The 22,751-nt window shown below is 45.2% G+C and overlaps 1 protein-coding gene and 1 non-coding gene across 3 annotated transcripts in view; both read right to left on the bottom strand.

Annotated features, from left to right (window-relative positions):
- Window positions 1–894: 894 nt before the first annotated feature.
- ILRUN (inflammation and lipid regulator with UBA-like and NBR1-like domains) overlaps window positions 895–22,751 on the bottom strand; it is a 90,928-nt gene continuing 69,071 nt past the window's right edge. For both annotated transcript variants that reach the window (XM_032340577.1, XM_032340576.1), the window contains 2 exons: window positions 19,448–19,776; window positions 895–2,348 (listed from right to left, as the gene is read on the bottom strand). In XM_032340577.1, the coding sequence (XP_032196468.1) occupies window positions 2,313–2,348; window positions 19,448–19,776 (365 nt within the window). In that variant the 3' untranslated portion in view covers window positions 895–2,312. The remainder of the gene's footprint in view (window positions 2,349–19,447; window positions 19,777–22,751) is intronic.
- Window positions 3,301–3,447, bottom strand: LOC116589511. The gene has a single exon (XR_004285300.1). It is a non-coding gene; the product is annotated as a U4 spliceosomal RNA (small nuclear RNA).

The raw sequence follows: 22,751 nt of genomic DNA, 5'->3' as shown, positions 1-22,751 counted from the left end.
CAAGCAACAGGAGGAGCAGGATGCCTCTGGCAGAGCCGGACTCACAAATGGCGACCTATGAAAGCCCCTGCTGAACAAAGGCAGGCAGCCCCTCCTGGGCAATGGGGAAGGTGCACCAGGTGCAGGGCCGACGAGGAAGCCAGGAAACCAGGGGATGTACAGCCTCCCAGGATCCTGCCAGCAACAGCTGGAGATGTGCTGTTTTGAGGGCTGGGCGTGTGTGGGCTCCAGGGTGGCCATGTCCCAGGAGGTTGGCACCAACAGTAGTGGCAATCTGGGCCTAACAGGGCCCTCAGACAGAAAGTCATGGTGAGCCCCTGGCTTGAGCCAGTGATAGCCTGGGCACCCAATGGGGACTCCCCTCTGTTCTGCTCAGGAACGGGGCACTCATGTGCACTGAAAACGGCTGCTCCAGTGTGAGCCTTAGTCCTATCCCAGCCCCAGCTGCCAGACCTTCTCAGCGGGTTGGCTCCACCCTCCCCCAGCACGTTTCCAGTGCACCAAAGTGTTTCCCCCCTTTGTTTTTTGAGAGGTGGGGAGGTGAAGGAGGAATTTCATACAAGCTTTTCTCCCACAATCAAGCTTTAAAAAACAACAGTCTCAGAAGAGGATGAGGAGGAACAAACAACACACATTTTTGGAACTCAGACACCCAGACAGAGACAGACGAGCAGGCAGACCCTCACCCACACCCAGGCTATATGACCCCTTGCAGCCGCTCATCACCTGGCCTCCCTGCTGGTCTCACACCCCCAAGATGGTGGAGGTGTGGGAACAGGCCGGTGACCTGGCAACCGCACCCTAGATCCACATCCCCGGCTAGCAAACCAACCAAGACTCAAGGGAAGGAGGGGGTGAGAAGAAAAGAGAAGAGGGACTTTGCATATTCTTGTATCTTTGGCAGACAGCTGTTCTAGCCTGGTTCAAGCTTCCCATAGAGAGGTCCACAGCTCAACCTGCTTGCAATCCACAGGATGCTGGTGGGGCCACGTGCCCAAGAGGGCAGCCAGCCAAGCAGCGTCTGCTCCAGCTGGGCTGCCCCTCGCCCACTGCCGCCCACTAGCCAAGCATCCTGCTCAGGGTCGGGGGGATCTCATTTCATCACACTGCGGTCTCCAAAATCACACAGTCAGTAACTGCGGCCCCTCCCCATGGCCAACTTCCTGCTTGGGGCTGTATTTCCATACCTTAACAGCTCAGCCTCCACTAACAGGCTGTGAAAATACCACAAAGGACAAGGGGCGGGAAACACAGGGAAGGGAGTTGTGTCACAACAGAGAAGCCTGGACACCTTTCCACCTGCCCGCTGCACACTTGCTGGTGAGCTGCACCAACACCCATGTGCGAGCACGTGGCACACGCGTGTTACGCAGCCCAGAGGCACTGTTCCCAGAGTGAACGGGGAGCCGCTGTGTATGAAGAATCCAAAAGAGCAGTAAGCGTGATGGCATTCCTCTCTGCCAAGAGAAACACGGAAGAAAAGCAATCTGAGTTGTCGTAAGTGTGTGCAGAAGGACACCTCTCGGCCTCAGAAACTTCCATGTCGCCCAAGATCTGTCTTCAAGGCTTCCTCTGCTGGCCACACAGGGAAGTTGGGTCTTCAGAGAGGTTCTGATGATAGCAAGCCACAGGGGTTGACAGATACAAATGTCCAAGGTGTAAATCAACAGAAGATTAAAGAGAAAAGGAGGAAAAGGGTGATAACTCATTGGCTGATGCCATTACAGACAAATGGGGTCCAAGACTGCTGGAACCGGGCAGCACAGGAGAGGCCCTCCTGCAGCATGGGCCTGCAGAGTCTCCCAACATGACACACCAGCTGGTAACCTGAATCGCCTCCAAAGCAAGCAGCTATTCTAGAAAGGGTATGTTATCCCTTATCGAAAGAAAAAAAAAACAAAGTGGGGAAAGGGGAAAAAATTAACATGTGCTCAAAACTACAACCTGTCTGTAGGCAAAATAATTTTTGTTTAAAAAGATGGCTTTTTTTTTCCCCCATTTGAAACTTTTTCCTTCCCGAGTGACCTAATGACTTGTTAGATTGACGCCTAATACACAAAACCCAAGGCGGCTGCATGGGTTTCTTCTTAGTAGCCTCAACACCATTCCGCGATTCAGCACTCACACATGCATACTGAGTTTACTCAAAACTAGTCTGTTCTGCTTCTTCTTCTTCTTCCAGGATGGGGGGACGGTCAGAGCCAGGGGTCCATGCGGTGTGGTCTGCAATCCAGAGGAACCCCCTGCCCTCCCCCCCACCCCAAAGTCAGGCCTTCTGTCTTGTGTTAATTTTTCTTCTTGCCGATGCCCGTTTAAGACTGGCCGAAGGGGTAAGGCCCGTGGAGCCCCTGGAAGAGAGTGAACACAGTCAGTGATGGTAAACAAAGCAGGTACAACTTGACAATCAAACCAAGTAGAAGAAGAATCTATGGTCCCCAGTGAGCCAGGAGGAAGCCCCGCCGCACAGACAAAGCCCGAGAGTTGTCCTTGCCATGCGAAACCTCAAGAGGCCAACTCTCAGCACTGCCAGTTGCTAAGCAGTCCCACTCCATCACGCCATCCTGACAGAGGGGAGGGGGTGGAGGGGGCCAGTCCTCATCTTTCAACAGCTGCATCAGCGCCAACTTTGCCTTCCTGCTGGACAGCAAGTTCTCAACCTCTCTGCTAAAGATCCCCATCCACCATTTTCTGCACCTTAAACCTCAGATGTAGGCTACTTCTGGTTAATGACCCTTATACCAACAATAAGACTGCCGCAGAAACTGGAACTGTCATTGGGCACCTAGATAACAGGCATGGTACTCAGAGCTTTGCATATATTGTCTTTAAACCTCACCCCATGGGGCGCCTGGGTGGCTCAGTGGGTTAAAGCCTCTGCCTTCAGCTCAGGTCATAATCTCAGGGTGCTGGGATCAAGCCCGCATTGGGCTCTCTGCTCAGCAGGGAGCCTGCTTCCCTTCCTCTCTCTCCCTGCCTGCTTCTCTGCCTACCTTTAATCCTGTCAAATAAATAAATAAAGATCTTTAAAAACAAACAAACAAAAAAACCCCTCACCCCATAGCCGGGTAAGGATTCCCACACTCCTTTATTATTATTATTTTTAAAGATTTTATTTATTTATTTGACAGAGAGAGATCACAAGTAGGCAGAGAGGCAGGCAGAGAGAGAGTGGGAAGCAGGCTCCTGCTGAGCAGAGAGCCCAACTCGGGATCCTGAAATCATGACCTGAGCCAAAGGCAGAGGCTCAACCCACTGAGCCACCCAGGTGCCCCTCCCACACTCCTTTAATTCCTGTCCATCTCACCGCAGAGACTAAAAGACCGGCTCCGAGTCACATGGGTAGGAAAAGGCAGAGCCAAGGTTCAAACCCAAGTCTGATTTTTCAAATAGCAACAATTGCGCCTCGGATAAACCTCATTGGCTACGATACTGCCACTGCACAAAGCTTCAAGTCTGATTTTTGTTCTCCCACATTGCCTCTCCCCTGTCACATGATAATAAGGTTTATTTTCAATTCTCAAAGGTATTTTCGGAGCCACCTGTCTGGGTGGAAAAGGCTTCATAGTCTCACTTCTCCCTTTTGTTCAGCATGAGATTGCCAAGACCAAACGCAATGGCATGAACTTGCTGGAGAATGACCTGTGTCTCCATGCAAGCCACCCTGCTTTAGGAGTGTGCGCTTTGAAAAGACCCAGCCAATGCCAGCACCTAGGAGGCCAGAAGTTAACAGGTGACCAGCCTCCCTAGTGTCCTACACCCTAAAGTGGCTTACAAGCAGCGGGGCCCTTGGACCAAAGGGACTAAATGGGTACCAAGAGCAGGTGTCTCAGCCGTAACCATGATAAATGACCTGAGGGAATTTGCTGATGCTTGAAAACTACCTTAAGAATCCTGAATCTAGGGGCGCCTGGTTGGCTCAGTGGGTTAAAGCCTCTGCTTTTGGCTCAGATCATGATCCCAGGGTTCTGGGATCGGGCCCCTGCATTGGGCTCTCTGCTCAGCAGGGAGCCTGCTTTCTTTCCTTTCTCTCTGCCTGCCTCTCTGCCTACTTATGATCTCTGTCAAATAAATTAAAAAAAAATTTATTAAAAAAAAAAAAAGAATCCTGAATTTAGGGGTGCCTGCGTGGCTCAGTGGGTTAAAGCCTCTGCCTCTCCCAGCATCCTGGGATCAAGCCCCACACTGAGCCCCACATCAGGCTCTCTGCTCGGCAGGGAGCCAGCTTCCTCACCTCTCTCTGCCTGCTTGTGATCTCTGTCAAATAAATAATTAAAATCTTAAAAAAAAAAAAAAAGGAATCCCGAATCTAGGCATAATTAGAATAAGAAGGTACAAGAATGACGGAGATGAAATTTCCCATTAGCTTGATGGGATGCAGGCAGTCAGAATTTGTCTTTAAAAAAAAAAAAGATTTCTTTGTGGAGGGAAAATAGTGCTTGGCTGCAGGGTAGCCAGTAATTAGAATCTTTTTCAGTATGACTTTGTTTTGTTTGCCTCCATCTTCCCAGCATCTAGCATGATGCCTGGCCCAACAGGCACCCAATAAACATTTGTTGAATTAATAACTAAAAGAGGACAGGTGTTTCCCAGCCTACTACCTGGAGTGTCAGACATCTCCGAGTCACAGGAATATTGGCCCTTCCAAAATCAAGTTTTGAGATACCTGCTTAGGCCTGGGGACACAAGTGTCTGGGGGTCATGCCACCATCTGGTCACAGGCTCCAGGGTCCCGGGTCTCAGGGGAGGCGGGACTCTCTGGCGGTGGTCAGGCTAGAGATGCAAGACCCTCCAGTTCCCACTGCAGCAGAATGCAGTTGGAGCAGAACTGAGAGGTGATCTGGGTTCTATTCCCAGCTCTGCACCAGCTCACCAAGTGACCTTGGATAAGGTCCCTTTCCCTAAGAGGAGCTCAGGTTCCACTCTAAGTCTTTCCAAGATTTAAATTTCTAGGAGTCAGGGGCACCTCGGTGGCTCAGTTGTTAAACATCTGCCTTTGTCTTAGGTCATGATCCCCGGGTCCTGGGATCGAGCCCCGCATCAGGCTCCCTGCTTCTCCCTCTCCCACTTCCCCCTGCTTATGTTCCCTCTCTCACTGTATCTCTGTAAAATAAATAAATAAAATCTTAAAAAAATAAATAAATAAGTCATAGGAGTCAATACAGTGCATGGCTCAGAAGGCTGAAAAACAGGCCTCCAAGAAAGAATAGCCCCTCTTTTGGTCATGCTTAGGCCAGAGGTCAAATCTGCTAAGAATAGGGATCATGAGATTAGATTAAAGTTTCTGTAGAGTTTTCAGGGGAAGACACTGAAATCGCTTTTGATTTTTTTCCTCCCCCAGATCAAGCCTCAAAAGACCAGATGTATGTTCCTATCTGCTTGGTGGTTATCATCAAAGAAATCCCGACCGTGCAAATCTGGAGGAGGAGCAGGCCAGGGCGAATGGAGCATCAACAACATGCCAGGTGCTGCTGGGGGCTTTAACCTATTCTTTGTAATTCTCAAAAAGATCCATTGAGATAAGCCAAGATCTCTAAACTCAGAGAGGGAACCTACTCAAGGGCACAGAACTGGTAAGAGCAGTGGTGTTTAAAATGACCCAGTGTCTGCCAGTCCCCAAGCGAACTACGCCTCTAGCAAACAGGCTAAGGCTGGAATTATCTCAGCAGCCATGTACCACCCGATCAACAAGGATGGGCTTGGGGAGTGAAGAGCTCTCTGTCTCCATTCTGTAGGGCCTGGTCGAAGGTCACATGCACCAGAAATAGAAAGTGTAGAAGCTTAAAACAAACTGCGCTCAGTAGTTCCCAGCACTTGTTCATTCAGCACAATCCAAGGAAAGCAATAAAGGCCTAGAATTCCCACAAGAGTTGGAACCAATACTATGCTCAAAGGTCTCTGAGCAGGAAAAAAATGCAGAGACAAAAGAAAACCCAAAAAACAAACAGCATTTGTTTTCTATGAAATATTTCCCCCTTAAATTTAACTGTTTTCCAGACCAAAGTTCCCTACACTTCATGTGGGCCTTTATTTTTTTTTTTTTCATGTGGGCCTTTATAATGCAAGTAACAGCCTTATGACTTGTCTGGAATGCTTGGAGAAGAGAGTTCATGACTTTGCCAAGGAGCTGTTGCACATTTCCATTTTACGGTAAATAAAAGGGGTCCTCTGCAACTGGTAGAGAGAGGAACAAAGACATGAGCATTTTCAGATTTCCATGTGAGTGCTCTGGCCCTTGGACATTAAGTGAGGTATGTAACTAGCTCAGATTATGGATTTTTGATCCTCTAACTTAGTGGCTGAGGTTCTGTGCCTTTTGAGGGGGAAAATGCTACCTAAATCCCTTTCACCCAGAGAATGGCATATTGGAAGTTTTTGATGTTCTACTGGTGCAGAAAGGTAGCTTGAGAACAAACTCTATTCCCACCCACCCACCCAGCCAAATTAACTACCATCACTTTGAGGAAGGGAGAGGGAGCCAATTCTATTCCAAAACAACTTTATCATCTAGACTCCCCACATGCAGGATTATAGGTGTTACAAATGGATCACAGAACACAGGCAACGCAATACCAGCTATGGAGGAAAAGCCTGGCAGAGATTCCAAGAACAGCCTGTCCAGGGCGTCCTATGGCAGGAGGCCAAGCAGGAAGTGCCTTTCCTAACAGTGGGATGGAGGTATACTGGACAATGGGAGGCCCATCCATATTTCAGGTTCCACTGGAGTTCCAAGACCCAGTGTAACAGGTTCTGGTGGCTGAAGTCTCCAACCCCAGCCTAAAAGCAGGATTTGGCAATAATGTCTATTCTCTTCTGGGGCCTAGCAACTCTTCAAGCTCTATCCACAGGAGAAGTAAAGGTCAATTATTTTAACTAACTTGGTATCACATGACACCTCTCCTAAAACAGCTGTGCCTCTTCTAATAAGGAAAACAGGGATAGAGGCATCAGGTGGTAGTTACCGCAGAGCCTTGGCTTAAACTGACTCAAGTGAAAATGGAGGCCAGAGGCATGACTGCAAATCTCAGAAGTCTGATGCAGAAGGCTGCCCTTCTCTCTGTGAGGAATCACTTCTCAGCACCTAGGGACTGGCAGCAAGGCTGGCTTTATCCATGCTAATAGAGGGTATGAATAATCAAACCCTGAAAAGAAGTCCTGTATCTGACTCCGGGTCTAAAGGCCAGTTTCCCAGCGCCTACCTGAGCTGCATAGTTTTCAAAGCTTTCAAAGGCTGCATCTGCTAGGGGACAAGAAAGTGTTCCTGGCAAAGGAGAGACAGCCTTTAGGTCCACGGGGACTGAGGTGTTGCCCATGTGCTCGGTCTTCCCTAAGCTTTTCACTCAATGGCTGTCATAGTGGTGAGCCCTGGGACCCAAGTTCTACTTGGCTACATGGCAGGCAAGTCCTCTCTTAAGAGCACGGGAATGCCAAACCCACCAGCTAATACAGAGATGCCTCTCCGTTCTTGGTGTCTGGGAAAAGGACCTTGGCCTCAAGCCGGCCAAATCATCACAGTAGTTGGGCCAGGTCCTGAGCTGCACTTCCACAATGGTGAAACAACTGAGAGCCATCATTTGGCTAATATTCTCAAATATTTTAAAATACTTTTAGAAGACAACATTTATAGACATAAAGCATAAGTTCAGTCCCATTCACCACAACCTCCTAGAAAGACAACTTAAGATCTAGTACTTGTGATTCTGTTCTCAAGCAAACCTAAAAATAATCTTGCTCTGATTTTTCACAACAGTATAGTTGACTCTGGGGACCAGCAGAGTCACTCCCAGCCAGTGATCTGGTTATCATTGATCTTATGTGAGTGCACACTTGCAACAGTTCTCTTAAAATTAAAGAGAAATCACAGTAACTTTTCCAAAAGACTACTAAAACTGTCACTCAGAGAAAACACTCACTGTAGGCTAAAGTGTTTTTAAAAAGACAGGACACTAGTTCGGTTTCGGCTGGAATATTTTTTTAAAGTTCCTCCATCAGTTTTCAATGGCAGGACGCACAGGGCTACCAAGAGAGCAAGCTGCCCTTGAAGAGGGTTTGGAAGCTGCTTCTGCCGATTCTTGATGCCTTGCGTCCAGTAAGCCGCAAGTGTCAGTAACAAGAACGAGTGGATGACAGTGAACGACTGTGTCCTGGTGTTTATTAACATTTAACTGTTTGCAATTTATTTTAAATGTTTATTAACATTTTAACTGTTTATCTGTTTATTAACATTTAACGTTCCAGGGTGGGAGGGAGGCTGAAAAGCCTATTGAAACAAGGGTGTCTTACAAGGGCTTTTGGGGCTATGCTTTTTCTATCTGAAAGCTAGTTGTTTAGATAAAGCACCACAACATGGAGACTTTCATATATCTGTGTTTATTTTGCTCTTCTTTGTGATTTAAATAAATAAAAGGGCTCACATATGTTAACAGAAAGACAGGCAGGTATGCGGCAGGGCAAGCGAAGTAACACGCTCTCCGTGTATACTGATGGCATCATCAGATACCACCACCGGGCCCTCTCCTCCTCACTTCCTGTGCCAGTCCTGAACAGCACTGCATCTGCCTAGTGCTGCTTTTGTACCACTACGTACACTGAATGCAAACACAGAAGAATACAGAGTTTTGTACTAAGTTCTGTCCTAATCCTGTACTGCAAACACAGTGTGGGGGGCCCTGCTCACACGGCTGGCTCCACTGACCCAGCCCTCAACAATCCTGTTAGTTTCTCATTAATGAGAAGTCCCATCAGGTCTCTACCAGAGTCACCAGCAGGGTGATGATATTATTATGATGATATGAATATTCTCAAGAATATTCAAACTGTGACCCTTCCCTCCACAGCTGCTGACCGCTTAAGGCACTTCCAACTCGAAGAGCAGGGCCATGTGAGTGGGACAAGAACTGTAGCAGAGGCTTTAACATTGGTGTTCGAGCCCCTCATGGGACAGTCCTCAAAAATTTCAAAGACATATTTTGTGCACTGGCTAAGGATGAGTATGAGACTCAGCCAAAGGAAAGAAAAGAAACCTATTTTTATGCACGAGGGCAAATCACAGGCAGGTCCGTTCACAGTCTTCTTTCTGTCTGTGCCAAAACTGCTCCAAAGCTTGACTCAGTCATAAAGTGTATGAATTTATTTTCAAAAAAAGACCCGCAAAACCGCTTTTTATACTTACCTCTGTAACAGTTTTTCCCTCTTGCTCTTAACTAACTTCTACAGTCCTATTGGGGACTTTGTCATCTGTCCATTCATCCTCCCTCTACCCATTCATCCAATCCTTCATCATGCAGCCCTCATTCTCCCTGCATCACCTATCTTTCCATCCTCCCTCCAGTCTTCCTCCCGTCCATCCAGAGCTCCCCACCGCCAAAGGCAACTCCCAGAGCATTCACCTACCCTGTGGCAAATGAAGAATATCACCATAAAGAATAAAACATGAACATCACTGTGAATGAAAATCGATTATTTAAAGGAGGATACTGGGGACGCCTGGGTGGCTCAGTTGGCTGGACGACTGCCTTCGGCTCAGGTCATGATCCCGGAGTCCCGGGATCGAGTCCCGCATCGGGCTCCCAGCTGCATGGGGAGTCTGCTTCTCCCTCTGACCTTCTCCTCGCTCATGCTCTCTCTCACTGTCTCTCTCTCTCTCAAATAAATAAATAAAATCTTTAAAAAATAATAATAATAATAAAGGAGGATACTGGCGCTGTGTTGGACTTCCCCTTTCAGTGAAGACTTCAGAAAAAGTTATCTGCAATTTGGAATTCTAGCTCCCAAATCCCATGTGTGAGCAAGCGTGCTAGAATCCAGGTGGGAGGCAGGCACACAGAGCTCTCTCAAGGCCGTCCCCCGTGGGAGAGATGCTCCTAAAAATTAAGAAAGACCTGGTAAGCGTCTCCCTGGGAAGGCTACCCCAACAGGAGAGCAGCTTATCCAAGCTCCTAGCCCTGTCATCACTGATGCAGGCTGACTGTGCGGGTTCTGCTGAAGCACTGGGTGAGGCTGTTGGTCCCATTTCCTCTTAGAATGTCCATGTGAACTCCTGTAACCTTCCATCAATTACCCCTTCCTTACAAGCTACTGTGTTCTCTCTCCTCTCTTACAATTATTCACAAAATCACCCCTGCCCACTCCCCCGCTGCCCAATGTCTGGCTGATTAAGGCAGGAGAATAAATGGGACTCTCCTTGGTCTCATATTTGCCTTCCTCTTGCCCTGCTGAAGAGCATTGTTGTCACTCTGCTTCCTTCCACCTTAAACACTGGCTCTCCTTTGCTTGGCTTTCAAAGGTCTTCCTTCAAAATTCACTCCACCCCTTTAAGCACACTGCACTCCATGGCCAGGCTGGCCAGTGTCCCGTGAACACACCCTGCCAGTGGATGCCTCTGGGCCTTCCTACGTGTGGGTTATTCTTCCCTCCAATTCAGTTTGAATCTATCATCTGCCAAGGTACCACTGCCTTCTCTGTCCAAATTCATAAGAACACTTACTTAAAAGTCAACTGGAACTCAACATACTCCTTTACTGGCTGTTAGTCTTTCCTAAGAGCTAGTCACATGTACGTGTCAGACAGGAAATTATTTGAAGATAAGGATTAGCATGGGTCGAGCACCTAGAAGGCCTCACGTATTAATTCAATAATATCAAAGCTATCTCTGTATAAGGCAGAGTTTAAACTGGCCTCTGGGCAATGAAATCACAGCAAAAAGCCAAGACACGCAAACTTGCAAGCGGACGTGTCTGCAGCTTTGGAAAATGTCTCCCTTGCAGCTGAGCTCTAAGGAAGCTCACGTTTCTGTCCTGAGGTCCAACAGCTCCCAGCTCATACCCTTGCATTCCACACCTGTCCTGCCTGAACCCAGCTAGAGCAGACTTAGCTGAGAACAACTTATCTGACACCTGAGCATCTATAAAATTCTCACACTTCTGCATTTCACTTATCTGTTTGAACCTGTAATTTCACTAGTTTCGACTTTGAAAACTTCCATTAGAAATTAAAATGTGAAATTCAGAGCCTAGGAAAGAAAATACACCCTTACTAAACAAAATAAAATATTCTGGCAATCTTGGGAACACTGGCCTGGGTTTCAGCTACAGGACTGCCCAGAGTTAGACCAGTCTAAAACAGTGCTCAGAGCCCCAAAGCAAATAAAATGGAGCTGAACAGCTTTGAAGCTGTTGAGGTACAAAAGGGAGAGTTCCTGGAGATACTTTTTATTCTCAGTCAGACAGTAATGTTACAAACAACAAAAGACATTTTCTAAGGCTCATAGTGTTTGCTTAATTTATTTTTAAAATGCACACATGACCCATGCCAATGCAAACACCAGCAAAGCTGGGAGGACTTTCCTCCCAGAGAGTCATGGTAATATCATTAAACCAGAGTTTCCTGACAATCCCCTTCTGGTACAGAACGTTCTAATCGGCCAGCAAATGGGGCAGGTTCCTCTGTTCTGCACTGCTTCCTCCCTGGTCACAAATTCTTCTGGAGCTCCTAAAGATGAACGAGAAAGTCCCTACAACCTGACAAAAAGTGTACAAAGCTCAGGGAACAACCGGCAGACTTTGCTTCTGCCAGCAAACCTCATCTGAATGTGGCCTAGAAGAACATTAGACTCACACTGGGTTTCTGGGTTCCAGTCCACGCTCTACCCCTAATTTGCAATGTGAATGTGAACAAGTCACTTACAACTTCCATATTATTTTGTCAGATGAAGACTATAACAACAGAAGTCATGAGACTGTTATGAACTGAGAAAAGGCACAGTAAATGTGCTTTGAGTAACATAAAGTGGTTTGTTTACATGCTGGACAGACAGTATTAAGCCCAGTCCAGTCTTTGGACCTCTTCTGTACCTAGGTCAATGGCTCACAAGTAGGGACATTTTGTCACCTCCCCGCCCAGGGGACAGTTGACAGCGTCTGGAGATATTTCTAGTTGTTACGCTTGGGCTTGGAGAGGTACAATGCCACATACTGGGTAAAGGCCAGGATACCGCTACACATCTTATGATGCCTTTAGACACCCTCACTCCCTGCCTCAAGACACACCTGGCCTAGTGTGAATAGTCTTAGTACTCTGGCTGAGAAACCCTGCTCTATACTCATCACTTAGTGGACTGCAGCCAGTCTCACAACATTAGATACAATCCGTGTCACAATTCCGCAATTTATATCTCCACCCAGACCTCTCTCCTGAACTCTATATGCAACTTGGAGTACAACAGCGCAGTTGATATCTCCATCTGGATATTTAAAGAAATCCCCAGTGTGTCCCCAAAATGGAACTCCTGCCCTCTCCCCACTTTTTTTTTTTTTAATATTTTATTTATTTGAGAGAGAGTTAGAGAGAGAGCACAAGTAAGCAGAGAATCAGGGAGAGGGGGAGAGAGAGAAGCAGGCTCTCTGCTGAGCAGGGAGCCCGATGTGGGGCTCGATCCCAGGACCCTGGAATCATGACCCGAGCCGAAGGCAGCTTAACCAACTGAGCCACCTGGGCGCCCCTTTATTATTTACTTTTTTAAGATTTTGTCTGAGATAGAGAGCGAAGAGAAAGAGGGAGAAACAGACTCCCTGCTGAGAGTAGAGAACCCTGCGTGGGGCTGGATTCCAGGCTGAGATCATGACCTGAGGCAAAGGCAGGCGCTCCAACAACTGACCCACCCAGGTGCTCCCTCTCCCCACTTCTACCATAGCTTTTTCCTCTCCACTGATGGCAATTCCATCATTGTACTTGATCAGGCCAAAAACCTTGGTGTCAACTTCACTCCATTCTCACATCCCGCTTCCAAAGGTAGGGGCTTTATTCATTACCTCTGCTCAAAAGCCTTCAATGGTTTCCTCTGCCCTTGCAGCAAAAGTCCAAAGATTTAGAAGGGCCCACAAGGCCCTCCATGATCTGGTTTCCATCTTCTAACTTCATCTTTCTCTACTCTCCTCCTCCTTCACTCTGTTCCTTAAACAAACCAGGAAAACCTCAACCTCAGGGTTTGTAATGGCTGTCCCTCTGCCTAAAATTCACTTTCTCTCTCTAGATAGCTTTTGCAGAAATAAAATCTGACTTTAAAGGGGATAAGGTAGCCCCCTGAGTAAGTTCTAGTCTAAAATATTAAGCATGTTCAAAGGGAGATTTTAGGTTCGTTCCAGAAAAGTAAAACTTTCAACACTGTATCTTTTGACAATAATAAAGGAATATAGATGGGTTTTGTGACTTTGAGAGATAAAGGTGTTGCCCTCACAAGAGTGACTTAATGGAAATTTCAATGTCAACAAAAATCTAAACCTAAGTGACTATGGAGCTTCTAGGGACTCTCCCATGGGAGGCTAGAGAGAAAGACTGGTTTCTATAGTTGCCACAGAATCTTGTGAGGGGCGGGGCTTTAGTAGTAGAGAAGTCATATAGTATTTAGTCAACAACTGGTTTGATCGTCATGTGAAATGTAGCACTATTATTATAGAAAACTCTCTCTCCCTAGCCCACAGCTGTTAGCTCAGCTGGTAATATGAACTTGAACACTATTTATGACTGGGAAGCAACGTAGTACACTGTTAAGAGAGCAGTCTCAGGGGTTAACAACACTCGTTTTTGTTCATATCCTAGTTTTTACCATTTCTTAGCTGTATGACCTTGAGCAAATCACAGAACCGGTGTGTGTACTTCTGCCACAGCAACTACAAAGGAGGGAAGAGTGCAGCCCCTGTGCCAGGTGCTGCTGTGTCCACTAAACTCGCATCGGACACTGAGCCTGCTCCCTCTGAGGAGCAAATGGTGGAGGCGGGGAGGAAGGGAGGTCACCAGTGTTTGTGTAATAAACTTTGCACAAGTACTTGGCTCCTTAAAATATGTATATTGATAATTTTAACAATAAAAATTAAATGTAAAAAGTTCTCAGCACAGTGCACGGACACAGTAAGTGCTCAATAAATGGTAGTTTGATAGTTCTGATTACTGCATTCGGTCTCTGCATGGGGGTCCTGTGCCTCTGCTACCCAGTCCTTGCAAAAAGAAAACAAGAGCTGGAGAAAATATCAAGTGATCCAAGTTTTCCTTTGAACCTTCTTTGAACCTTGCACGAAAGGGTCAGCATCTGAGAGCAAAAATTCAAGTCTCAGGGTAGTGGGAAGGTCACGCTGCCTTCTCGCTCCTCATATAACCAACTGGCCCAGCTCTGTAGCCCACCCACCTTCTGGTCAAATCCAGGGCCCTCTGAACTGAGCAAATATTGAACCCAATTCCATTATGTCACCCCAAACTCACCCCTTGTCGTTATATTAAACTGACTGGCTACTTCAAGGTAGATAATAAGATCCACTAGCCATTATATCCTCAGGCCCACAGAGCCAAGGAGCTGCCTTTTGCAAACCTCCCCCGGTAACCTCTACCATGATTTCTAAACTCTTCACCTAAACAGGGTAAATAATTCCTCTAGGCCTTAGTCAAAAGATAGCAGGAGGTCAGGAGAGAGCGGACTTCCAATGTGACAAAAGTAGATGTACTCCTGCTCTAGCTGCAGATCCAAAACATACTCAAGGGTGGCTGTCAGACAGAGATAGGAAGAGAAGCAGGTGGGAATGTGGGCAGGCAGGGCAGATGGCACTTGGCAGTGGCTGACGCTGGAGGAGCACGATGAACCTCCCCACAAAGATAATAACAAGTTTCTCCTTCTGAACCAGCATTTGGCGGAAGTAATAACAGTGGCTCAGACTGTAATCCAGTTTAAAGGAGGAATATATGACATATACCAGCTCCAAACATTTTTTTAAAGTAAGAACAAAACAGAAAATAGGAACCATAGGCCAAGTAACAAATAAATGAATTTGGGATTCTATTCAGTTCTCCCAGTGTAAATTATTACTTTTTTTTAGAGAAAGGAAACCAAGTATTTGGCCTTCCTCAAGTATAGCCCCTTGGTTTTTGAAAGCCACACTCTTATTACCATCTGGCCTGAATCAGACTGTTTGGAGTCTTTTTCCTCTGTAAGGCCTTCTCAGAAAACATTTAGAGATTTAAAAAATTACTGCTAAATAAGAAAAAAAAAAAAGCATCTAATTTTAACAGGACTTATTTTCTCCTTCCACACCTCTATGAATTGTTTTTTTTTTTTCACTATTCTCATACTGTCCAAAGCTATACTGGCCTCCAGGGATGAGTCAGAGAGCTAGAATTCATGACAAGATTAGCCTTGAGCCAAATGAGTGAGCACCTATCCTACTGGGACCATTTGTCCTCCGAGCCTCTTGAGCTAATCACATAAAAGGGTTCAGTAAAACAGCATCTAACCTTCATCAATACTTGATCTGACCGTTCACATGGGACCAGTCAGCCACAATTGAGCTGACAATGAGGTCAGCCAATTTCTAACAAAGGCGAGGAGTCAGATTTATGAATATTTGGAGGTCAGCATATACTTACTTTTCTGACTCCCTCTGACAGCTCTCACATAGGGGAGGGGTCAGGCCCTCTGGGTTGTGGGATGGAGCTAGAGCTGGCATTGCCACTCAGGGCATCCCCCCCAGACAGAGAGCACTGGGTCCGGAGAGCTTATGGTTATTCAAGTACAGCTAGGGAAGGGCCCCTGGGGTGTCTAGTTCCTGGCACTGACATATGTGCCATTATTTTGACATAACCACGCAGCCCTCACAGAGGAGGCGCATGAAGCAATCTTTTCATTTCATCCTACCAACCTTAACAAGTTAAACTGTAACTATAGAGGCAGCAGGAAACCATATCTGCCTGTAGTAACTGTGGTCCCAGGCTTCCAAGAGCATCATGTTCTTTCCCAGCCTTAATGGCAGGCAGGGAATTTCTTTAGAGTAAATAAAATCTACTGTCTACTCTGATCCTTGACCCCAGGGCATCAGGTACTCCTCCTCCCCATAAAGATGGTATCTGAGGCGAACTGAAAACACATGTCCCAACTCTAGAGCTCAGGGGTTTCTTTCTTCTTTCCACTCATTTACAAATAAAAGGGTGCTAATTACTATAAATACCACAAAGTTTTTGCACCCAAGTTCTTATTTTTACTAACCAGGAAAAGAAGTCACTACTTGAAAGACTCATGAACAAGGTAAGTCTTCAGAAAGAAGATGCCACAGGCAATCTTTGATTTACATGAGGGGCACTTATCTTATTTCAACTCTGCTGTTTTTTACTCCTTGATGATACCGATCAACCCAGTAAATGCCTTCACTCACCACAGCCTCCAACCCAACTGGAGAATCTAGGGAGAGCCCAGGTTCACTTACTAATAATACATGTTTTAGTAATGTGGCACCCTGGACTGGAATCCTAGCTCTGCCTCTCAACAGCGATGGAATATTGAGCCAGTTCCTAAGTCCCTTGGAACTTTTTGTTTTCCTGTCCAAAAAATGAGCGACTATATGTGAAGTACATGGAAACACAGCTGGCACACAGGACGAGCTCAAATCTAACTCTGGTATACCTCGTCTCACCACTGTGTCAGGTACACCCCTGAGCAGACTCAAAGGAAAGCACTGCAGATGACTGAGCCCATCTCTCATCGTCTGTCACCCACATCTCCTGACCACAGGTCTCTTAAGCATTCTGCCCTCAGCACTTAACCTGTTCACTATCCTTCCTGTCTTTCCAAATGTATAATTTGAAAAGCCCTTTCCATCAACTCAATCTCTTCTTCCTCTCTGCCCGAACTCTAATCCACAGCCATACACACAAATTGCACATTTTGACTGTGTTCTTGTCCCTCCGGACTTCTTGACTGAACTGTTCTGTAATTGCTATGTCCATATCTCATCTTCCCTACTGCACTGTAAGCTGCTGATAGGGTAACTTCTTTCATTCTTCAAATCTCCCACTGAACAGTGGACAATGATCTAAACAGTGCAGAGATGTGTTAGTAAATACTGAGTGCTGTCTGTCTACACCCTAACCCTGCTCCTAAGGAGACTTAAGAGGTGGAGCCAATTCCACTTTAACCAGAAATGCTTTCAGAGAACTTGCCAAATGCTCACGGAAATACATTCTGAATACGAGTCTGCTTAAATTAAGAAACAAGAGGGGCACCTGGGTGATGTAGTTGGTTAAGCAAGTGTCTGACTCTTGATTTTGGCTCAGGTCACGATCTCAGGGTCGTGATCTCAGGGTCATGAGATGGAGCCCTGCATGAGGCTCCTCACTCAGCGAGGAGTCTGCTTGTCCCTCTCCCTTCTCCTCTGTCCTTTTCCCACCTCTAAAAATAAATGAAGAAAAAAAAAAAAGAAACAAAGAAAAGCAAGAAACAAGGGAGGCTCCAGTTTCTCTTTGGGACCTAAGTGCCACATTCTCAATGCATTATAGCCAATAGTCTCTGAATAGCACCTCCAATGAGAGCCTTTTCTCTGGTTCTTGCAAATACTACTTCTAAATGATTCTACAGAGTTCATGAAAAAAAAATTAGGTGACATACCATGAATTCATCAACCACAAGAAATCTTAATAGCCTCTAGCCTCACCACAGCCCACTCCTTCAAAAACAAAAAAACAAAACAAAATGACAACATGGTAGGACCTCACTAAGGCTGGGAGGTAATCCACCCTGACCCCTGCCAACCCCATCTCACCGTCCCAGGCCAGGGCAATCATCACAGAACTGGAGAAAAGGCATCAGTCCCTGAAGGAGCTGCAAACAACTCACAGGTTCACAACTTAGGAAGATGAATGCATGCCCTGGCCAGGCACACCAGCCGTCTCCTAAGACCACAGTGACTACTGCAGCCAGGGAGCTCACAGTTGGGAGAGGGGGGCTTCCATTACACAAAGCACTGGGGCGACTGGCTCTGCCTCCTTCAGCTTTCATCTTCCCATTAAACTCAGCTGCAAATTCCAGTTCTAACAGGACATGCTTACCCTAGGGCTTGGCTCACCTGCCACCTGGAGAATCATACTGTGGATGGTTAAATTTAAGGAGGAAGAATCTGGAGAAATAGGAGCTTAAATGAAAAACCTTTTATAACAGTGTTATGACATTAAATCTTAACTCAAATACGGCCAAATTTACTGTCTTGCCAATTAACTTTCTTATATCCTGTACAACTAACATGACTCTGCAGAATCCTTTACAACCATCCAAACAACCAAAAAAATCAATCCTTTGTTATACCACTAGGGAATGAAGTCTCTCTTACTAGACCGTGAGGAGAAACGGGATTCACATGATCAGGTTTCTTTTCTTTCTTTCTTCGTTATTTTTTTTTTAGATTTTATTTATTTACTTGACAGAGAGATCACAAGTAGGCAGAAAGGCAGGCAGAGAGAGAGGAAGGGAAGCAGGTTCCCCGCTGAGCAGAGAGCTCGGGCTCGATCCCAGGACCCTGAGAGCATGATCTGAGCTGAAGGCAAAGGCTTAACCCACTGAGCCACCCAGGCGCCCTCAGGTTTCTTTCCTTAATTCACCTCTTGATCTGGACCATATATAAACCATTAGTCAGAGAAATACCATTCTTAACAACAGACAAGCAATCTGTCCCTCAAATAAACATGTTTTATTTTTCAAAATTTGAGGGTAAATGCCAACATGACCCAAGGGCAGACTTAACAGTGTTACGACTGTATAGGTGGGATGCTGGGCCTAATACACAGCATTATGAATCAGAGAAGAATGCACAGGAATGCTCACAGGCCCAAGCCACATGAAACAACTATTACATGAGCTCTTGGCATCAGGGCTTTACTCAACCAACCCAAACCAACAACCAAGAACCATCATCACCCTTAGCAGAGTGTGGAAGACACTGTTTAATCAGCTAGCAAGGAGAGAAGCAGGTCAAGAAATCAAACACCCAGAAGAGTGTCTCAGAACAATCAAAATATGTAAAATCATGGTCAACTCAAGAAATAATTCTCTCACTTACTGCCCCATACATAAAAAGTCAAAATATCACTTGGGCCACTCTGGGTTGTGGGTAAGGAGGTAGAAGGGCCATAAGAGACTGAAAATACATCGACAAGAAGAGATGCAAACAAGGTAAGTAAAGCAAAAGCCCAACAATAGTATTTAGGATAAATAACAGAGTTTGTCTTTTTTCCTTGGAAAAACAAAAGTCCCACCCAAAGCCAAAATAAAAACAACAACAAAGTAAGAAAAGATTCCAAAAGCATCTTGCTGTTCTAGGCTTAGTATACATTTACACTGGAAGGAGAGCTGGTGATATTTTGACTTTCATTTTTTTTAAATGCTAAAGGTAAAAAACCTTGTTCTTTCAACACCCAAACCAGAGCAGAGAGACAGTGGTAAATTATAAATGTGGATAAAGTAACATCCACAGGACATGAAGATGGGGGGGGAGGGGAGAAGGGGTAGGTTTTTGTATTGTTGCTGTTGGCAGAAGAGCTAAGCAGTCTTAAAGAACATTCTAGGCTTCTAGGTTTGCCATGAAAGGGTATCACAGGTCCCAAGGCCCACCACCTACCCCTTCTCCTCTTCTCCGAGGGCACCTACCTTACTGTAAGTCACTACTGATAAGTTGTTTGCGTGACTGCTGGGGGACAGATTTACAGAGTTCTGTGAGAGTCTATTCTCATCTTGCTCGGTTTGGTCAGGAGCAGGAGCCCATGTGTTTTTGCTGATCGAGTCGAACCCGGAACCCCCAGGGTCTTTTAAGTTGTTTTCATCTGATTGTCGGTTCTTTTGGGGAGAGGCAAACGGGTTGAAGTTTCCTTCTACCTTGCGATGTGGCTGTGTGTTGAACTCCGTTTCAAAAGATGACAGCTGCTGCGTTACTCCTAAAAGTCCACCCACCTCCACACTGAGAATCACCCAGATGACATCTGAAACAAAAAGGCAACTTACATCAGTGACAGGCAGACCCTCAAGGCCCAAAGCAGCCACCACCAGAAGCCCGAGAGGCCACCCAAACCATAGGAAGAAATGTCACGTTCAAACTCCAGTACACATTCAGTACAGGTCTGTGGTAAGACCCACGAAAGTATTTGTTAAAAGGTTACCAGTTGATTCTGATGCATAGCCATATTTGGAAATCACTGCTCCAGAGAACAATGATCTATAGACAGAAATCCAAAAACTATTTTCCCAGAATCATAAGCTCTTTGTGGTTTTTGCTTTAGCTTGAATGTATGTAACTTAGAAAAACTCAGGGCAGGCATAATTCCTAAGCCAAAAAATACTTACAATTCCCAGAATTGCAACTTATCAATGACCCCCTCTCCTCCCCCACCTCTCTGAGCAATTTAGAGTGACGACATATTGTCCAAACCAGGACAACTGAGAGTAAACGGGGAACCAATTAATAATGACACCAGGACACATGTGTAAACCACTAACCCTGACTATTAAGGGAAATAACACCTGGGGTTTTTTTTCTAATGATCTATGTGATCAAAGGATACCAAAAACTTAGTATGCCCCAGATTTTCTTAAATAATCCAATTTAACACCAACCCTGCCTTTGTCATATAGGGAAACCCCACCATCTACACTGAAACCGTAAGAGATTTGTTTTAAAAAGATGCACCACAGGACTTTTGGTCATAATTCAGCTATTTCCTCAACTGCTGAAACTAAGGGTTCAAACAGAAGAATAAAGAGACAGTTTCCTTCAATGTTCTGCATCTAAATTTAGAGAACAGTGACATCAACTTTTCTGCCGGAAAGCTTTTAAAAAGCAAGCTACAGAAAGGCCAAGAAGCTCTAACGTGTAAACCCAGCTGAAACAAATGTGAAAAGCTGTCCAAGACTCCTAAATAACTGCTGAATGGTTGAAAAGAAAAGGCTAATGAATTTCATCAGTTACCTACACCAAAATATATTAAGAACAGGAAAAAAGAAATCCACCAACTATAAAGAATAGTGAAAGAAAATGAGGAAAACTCTCTTGGGCCGTGCTTATTCTCAGTTTTCAATCTGGGGTCGGTATCTGATGAAGGCCATAAATACTCAATTTGCATTCAGTGGTTTGGGAACTCCATTAAAAACTTGGTTGCAAGTTGACAGGCTAGGAGCCAGAAGCCTAGTAAGTGGAGACGCAGTGACATCTGCTGTTCGCTTCTGGAGTTAGCAGCTCTGCAGCCATGGGCCTCACAAGTATGACACCCAGGAACGGGTTATCCACCCCAGACACAGCTTTTCTGATGGCAAATGTGAATCCTCATGTAAACGAGGGCGACAGAAGCTCAAGCTGTTGATTAACATTGTAAGCCAGGATATGCAGCGCGCTACTTCACTCGGAAATGTGGAATGGTGCCAGGAATACTGGGTCAGAGGACTTTCATTCAAAACTCTAAGTCAGTCTCATAAACCAACATGACATAGGTCTTTAAAAAAACAATTCAATGGCAGGCGGCTGAGGGAGATTCACTCCATGCTTTCCTAGCCTAGATTTCTAACCAAAGGCAACATCTCTTCACTCTATTATCATTTTCCCCAAACAGATGTGTCCTACCTTACAGTACATTAATTCTTCTCTTCTTTCACCCACCTATTTTCCAAAGTCCTTTTCTAAGTATATGATATGTTTTACACACTCAGGTATAGGTCATATGCTTCCTTCACTTTGCTCAGGAAACTAAATGCTTACGAGAAGAGATAGGACAGTTTTCTCAAGACTGTGATCAGTATATGAGACTAATGAGACATTTTCCCCCTAACTTTAAGAACTACTGTTTCTTTCATATAACTCACTGGACCATATCATACATAAGCCTCCGCACTCTCTTCACCTTGGCTATTCTTCTATACTGCTCCCAGATTTTACATAGTAGTTCTAAATAGAAAATCATTTAAGAAGCCAATGATTTATAAACACCAACAATGAACACTCCAGTTCTGATCCTCCCGAGTTATTACCATGATGGGTCATTATGAACAGCAAAATATACCTTCTACATGGTACAATCTAACCCATCTAGGTACTACTGCTAGCCCTCATGTTTCAGATGTGTTCATCCCATGCATACTGTGTGTGAATGAGTGTGTTAATCAAAAAAAAAGGGTGATAAAAATGGACCAAATAAGCTTGTTTCAAGAGGCTGACCATCTCCAATTCTTGCCAAAATGCCTTAATTACTGTGATAAGAACTGCCAGCCACATTTTACTATTTGTGATGATAAAATCACCTAATGGAATGGCTGTACTTTTTACATAAAGGATCTGAAGTATGGAGGCAGAAGTGATGGGTCCAAGATCAGACTTTAAGTTAAAAGTCAATGTACATGATGACTGAGAATGCTCAATTCTCACAACAGCTTTTACAACTCATACTTATTTTTCCTCAATAGGAACTGGGAATCAAGAAGAACCCAGGAAACTACAGCTATAGATAAGGAGTCCCATTTCCCAGCCAGAGTATCTTTACCCACAAACATATATGATCTTTGGTACCAATAATAAAGATGGGCCAATAAAGCAGACTCAAGTGCCAAGCCTACATATTCAGGGCTTAGTAAGCAAATGGAGAAACTGATTTAGAGTGTCTTGCCTTAAAATGTTTTTCAAAAAGGACCTGAGCCAGGACTCTGGAACTAAATGGTACTGTAAATAGTTTCATTCAACTTCTCCCTTTTACATATAAAACCTTTAATAAGTATATAACTTTAATGATAGTATAAACTTCCTTTTGTAGAAATGTGTAATAAATTACTAAAGAAAGACATGAACTTTTTATTTCTTAAGTTTAGATTATTAGACTTGCAGAGTAAAAGGAAAATATTTTGGGGTTCTTGGGTGGCTCAGTTGGTTAGGCATTCAACTTTTGATCTCAGCTCAGGTCCTGATCTCAGGGTCATG

The sequence above is a fragment of the Mustela erminea genome, chromosome 4, assembly GCF_009829155.1.
Source record: "Mustela erminea isolate mMusErm1 chromosome 4, mMusErm1.Pri, whole genome shotgun sequence".
In the NCBI taxonomy this organism is placed as follows: domain Eukaryota; kingdom Metazoa; phylum Chordata; class Mammalia; order Carnivora; family Mustelidae; genus Mustela; species Mustela erminea.
Note: the sequence above shows the minus strand (reverse complement) of the source record. Positions and strands in the feature narration are given on the sequence as shown.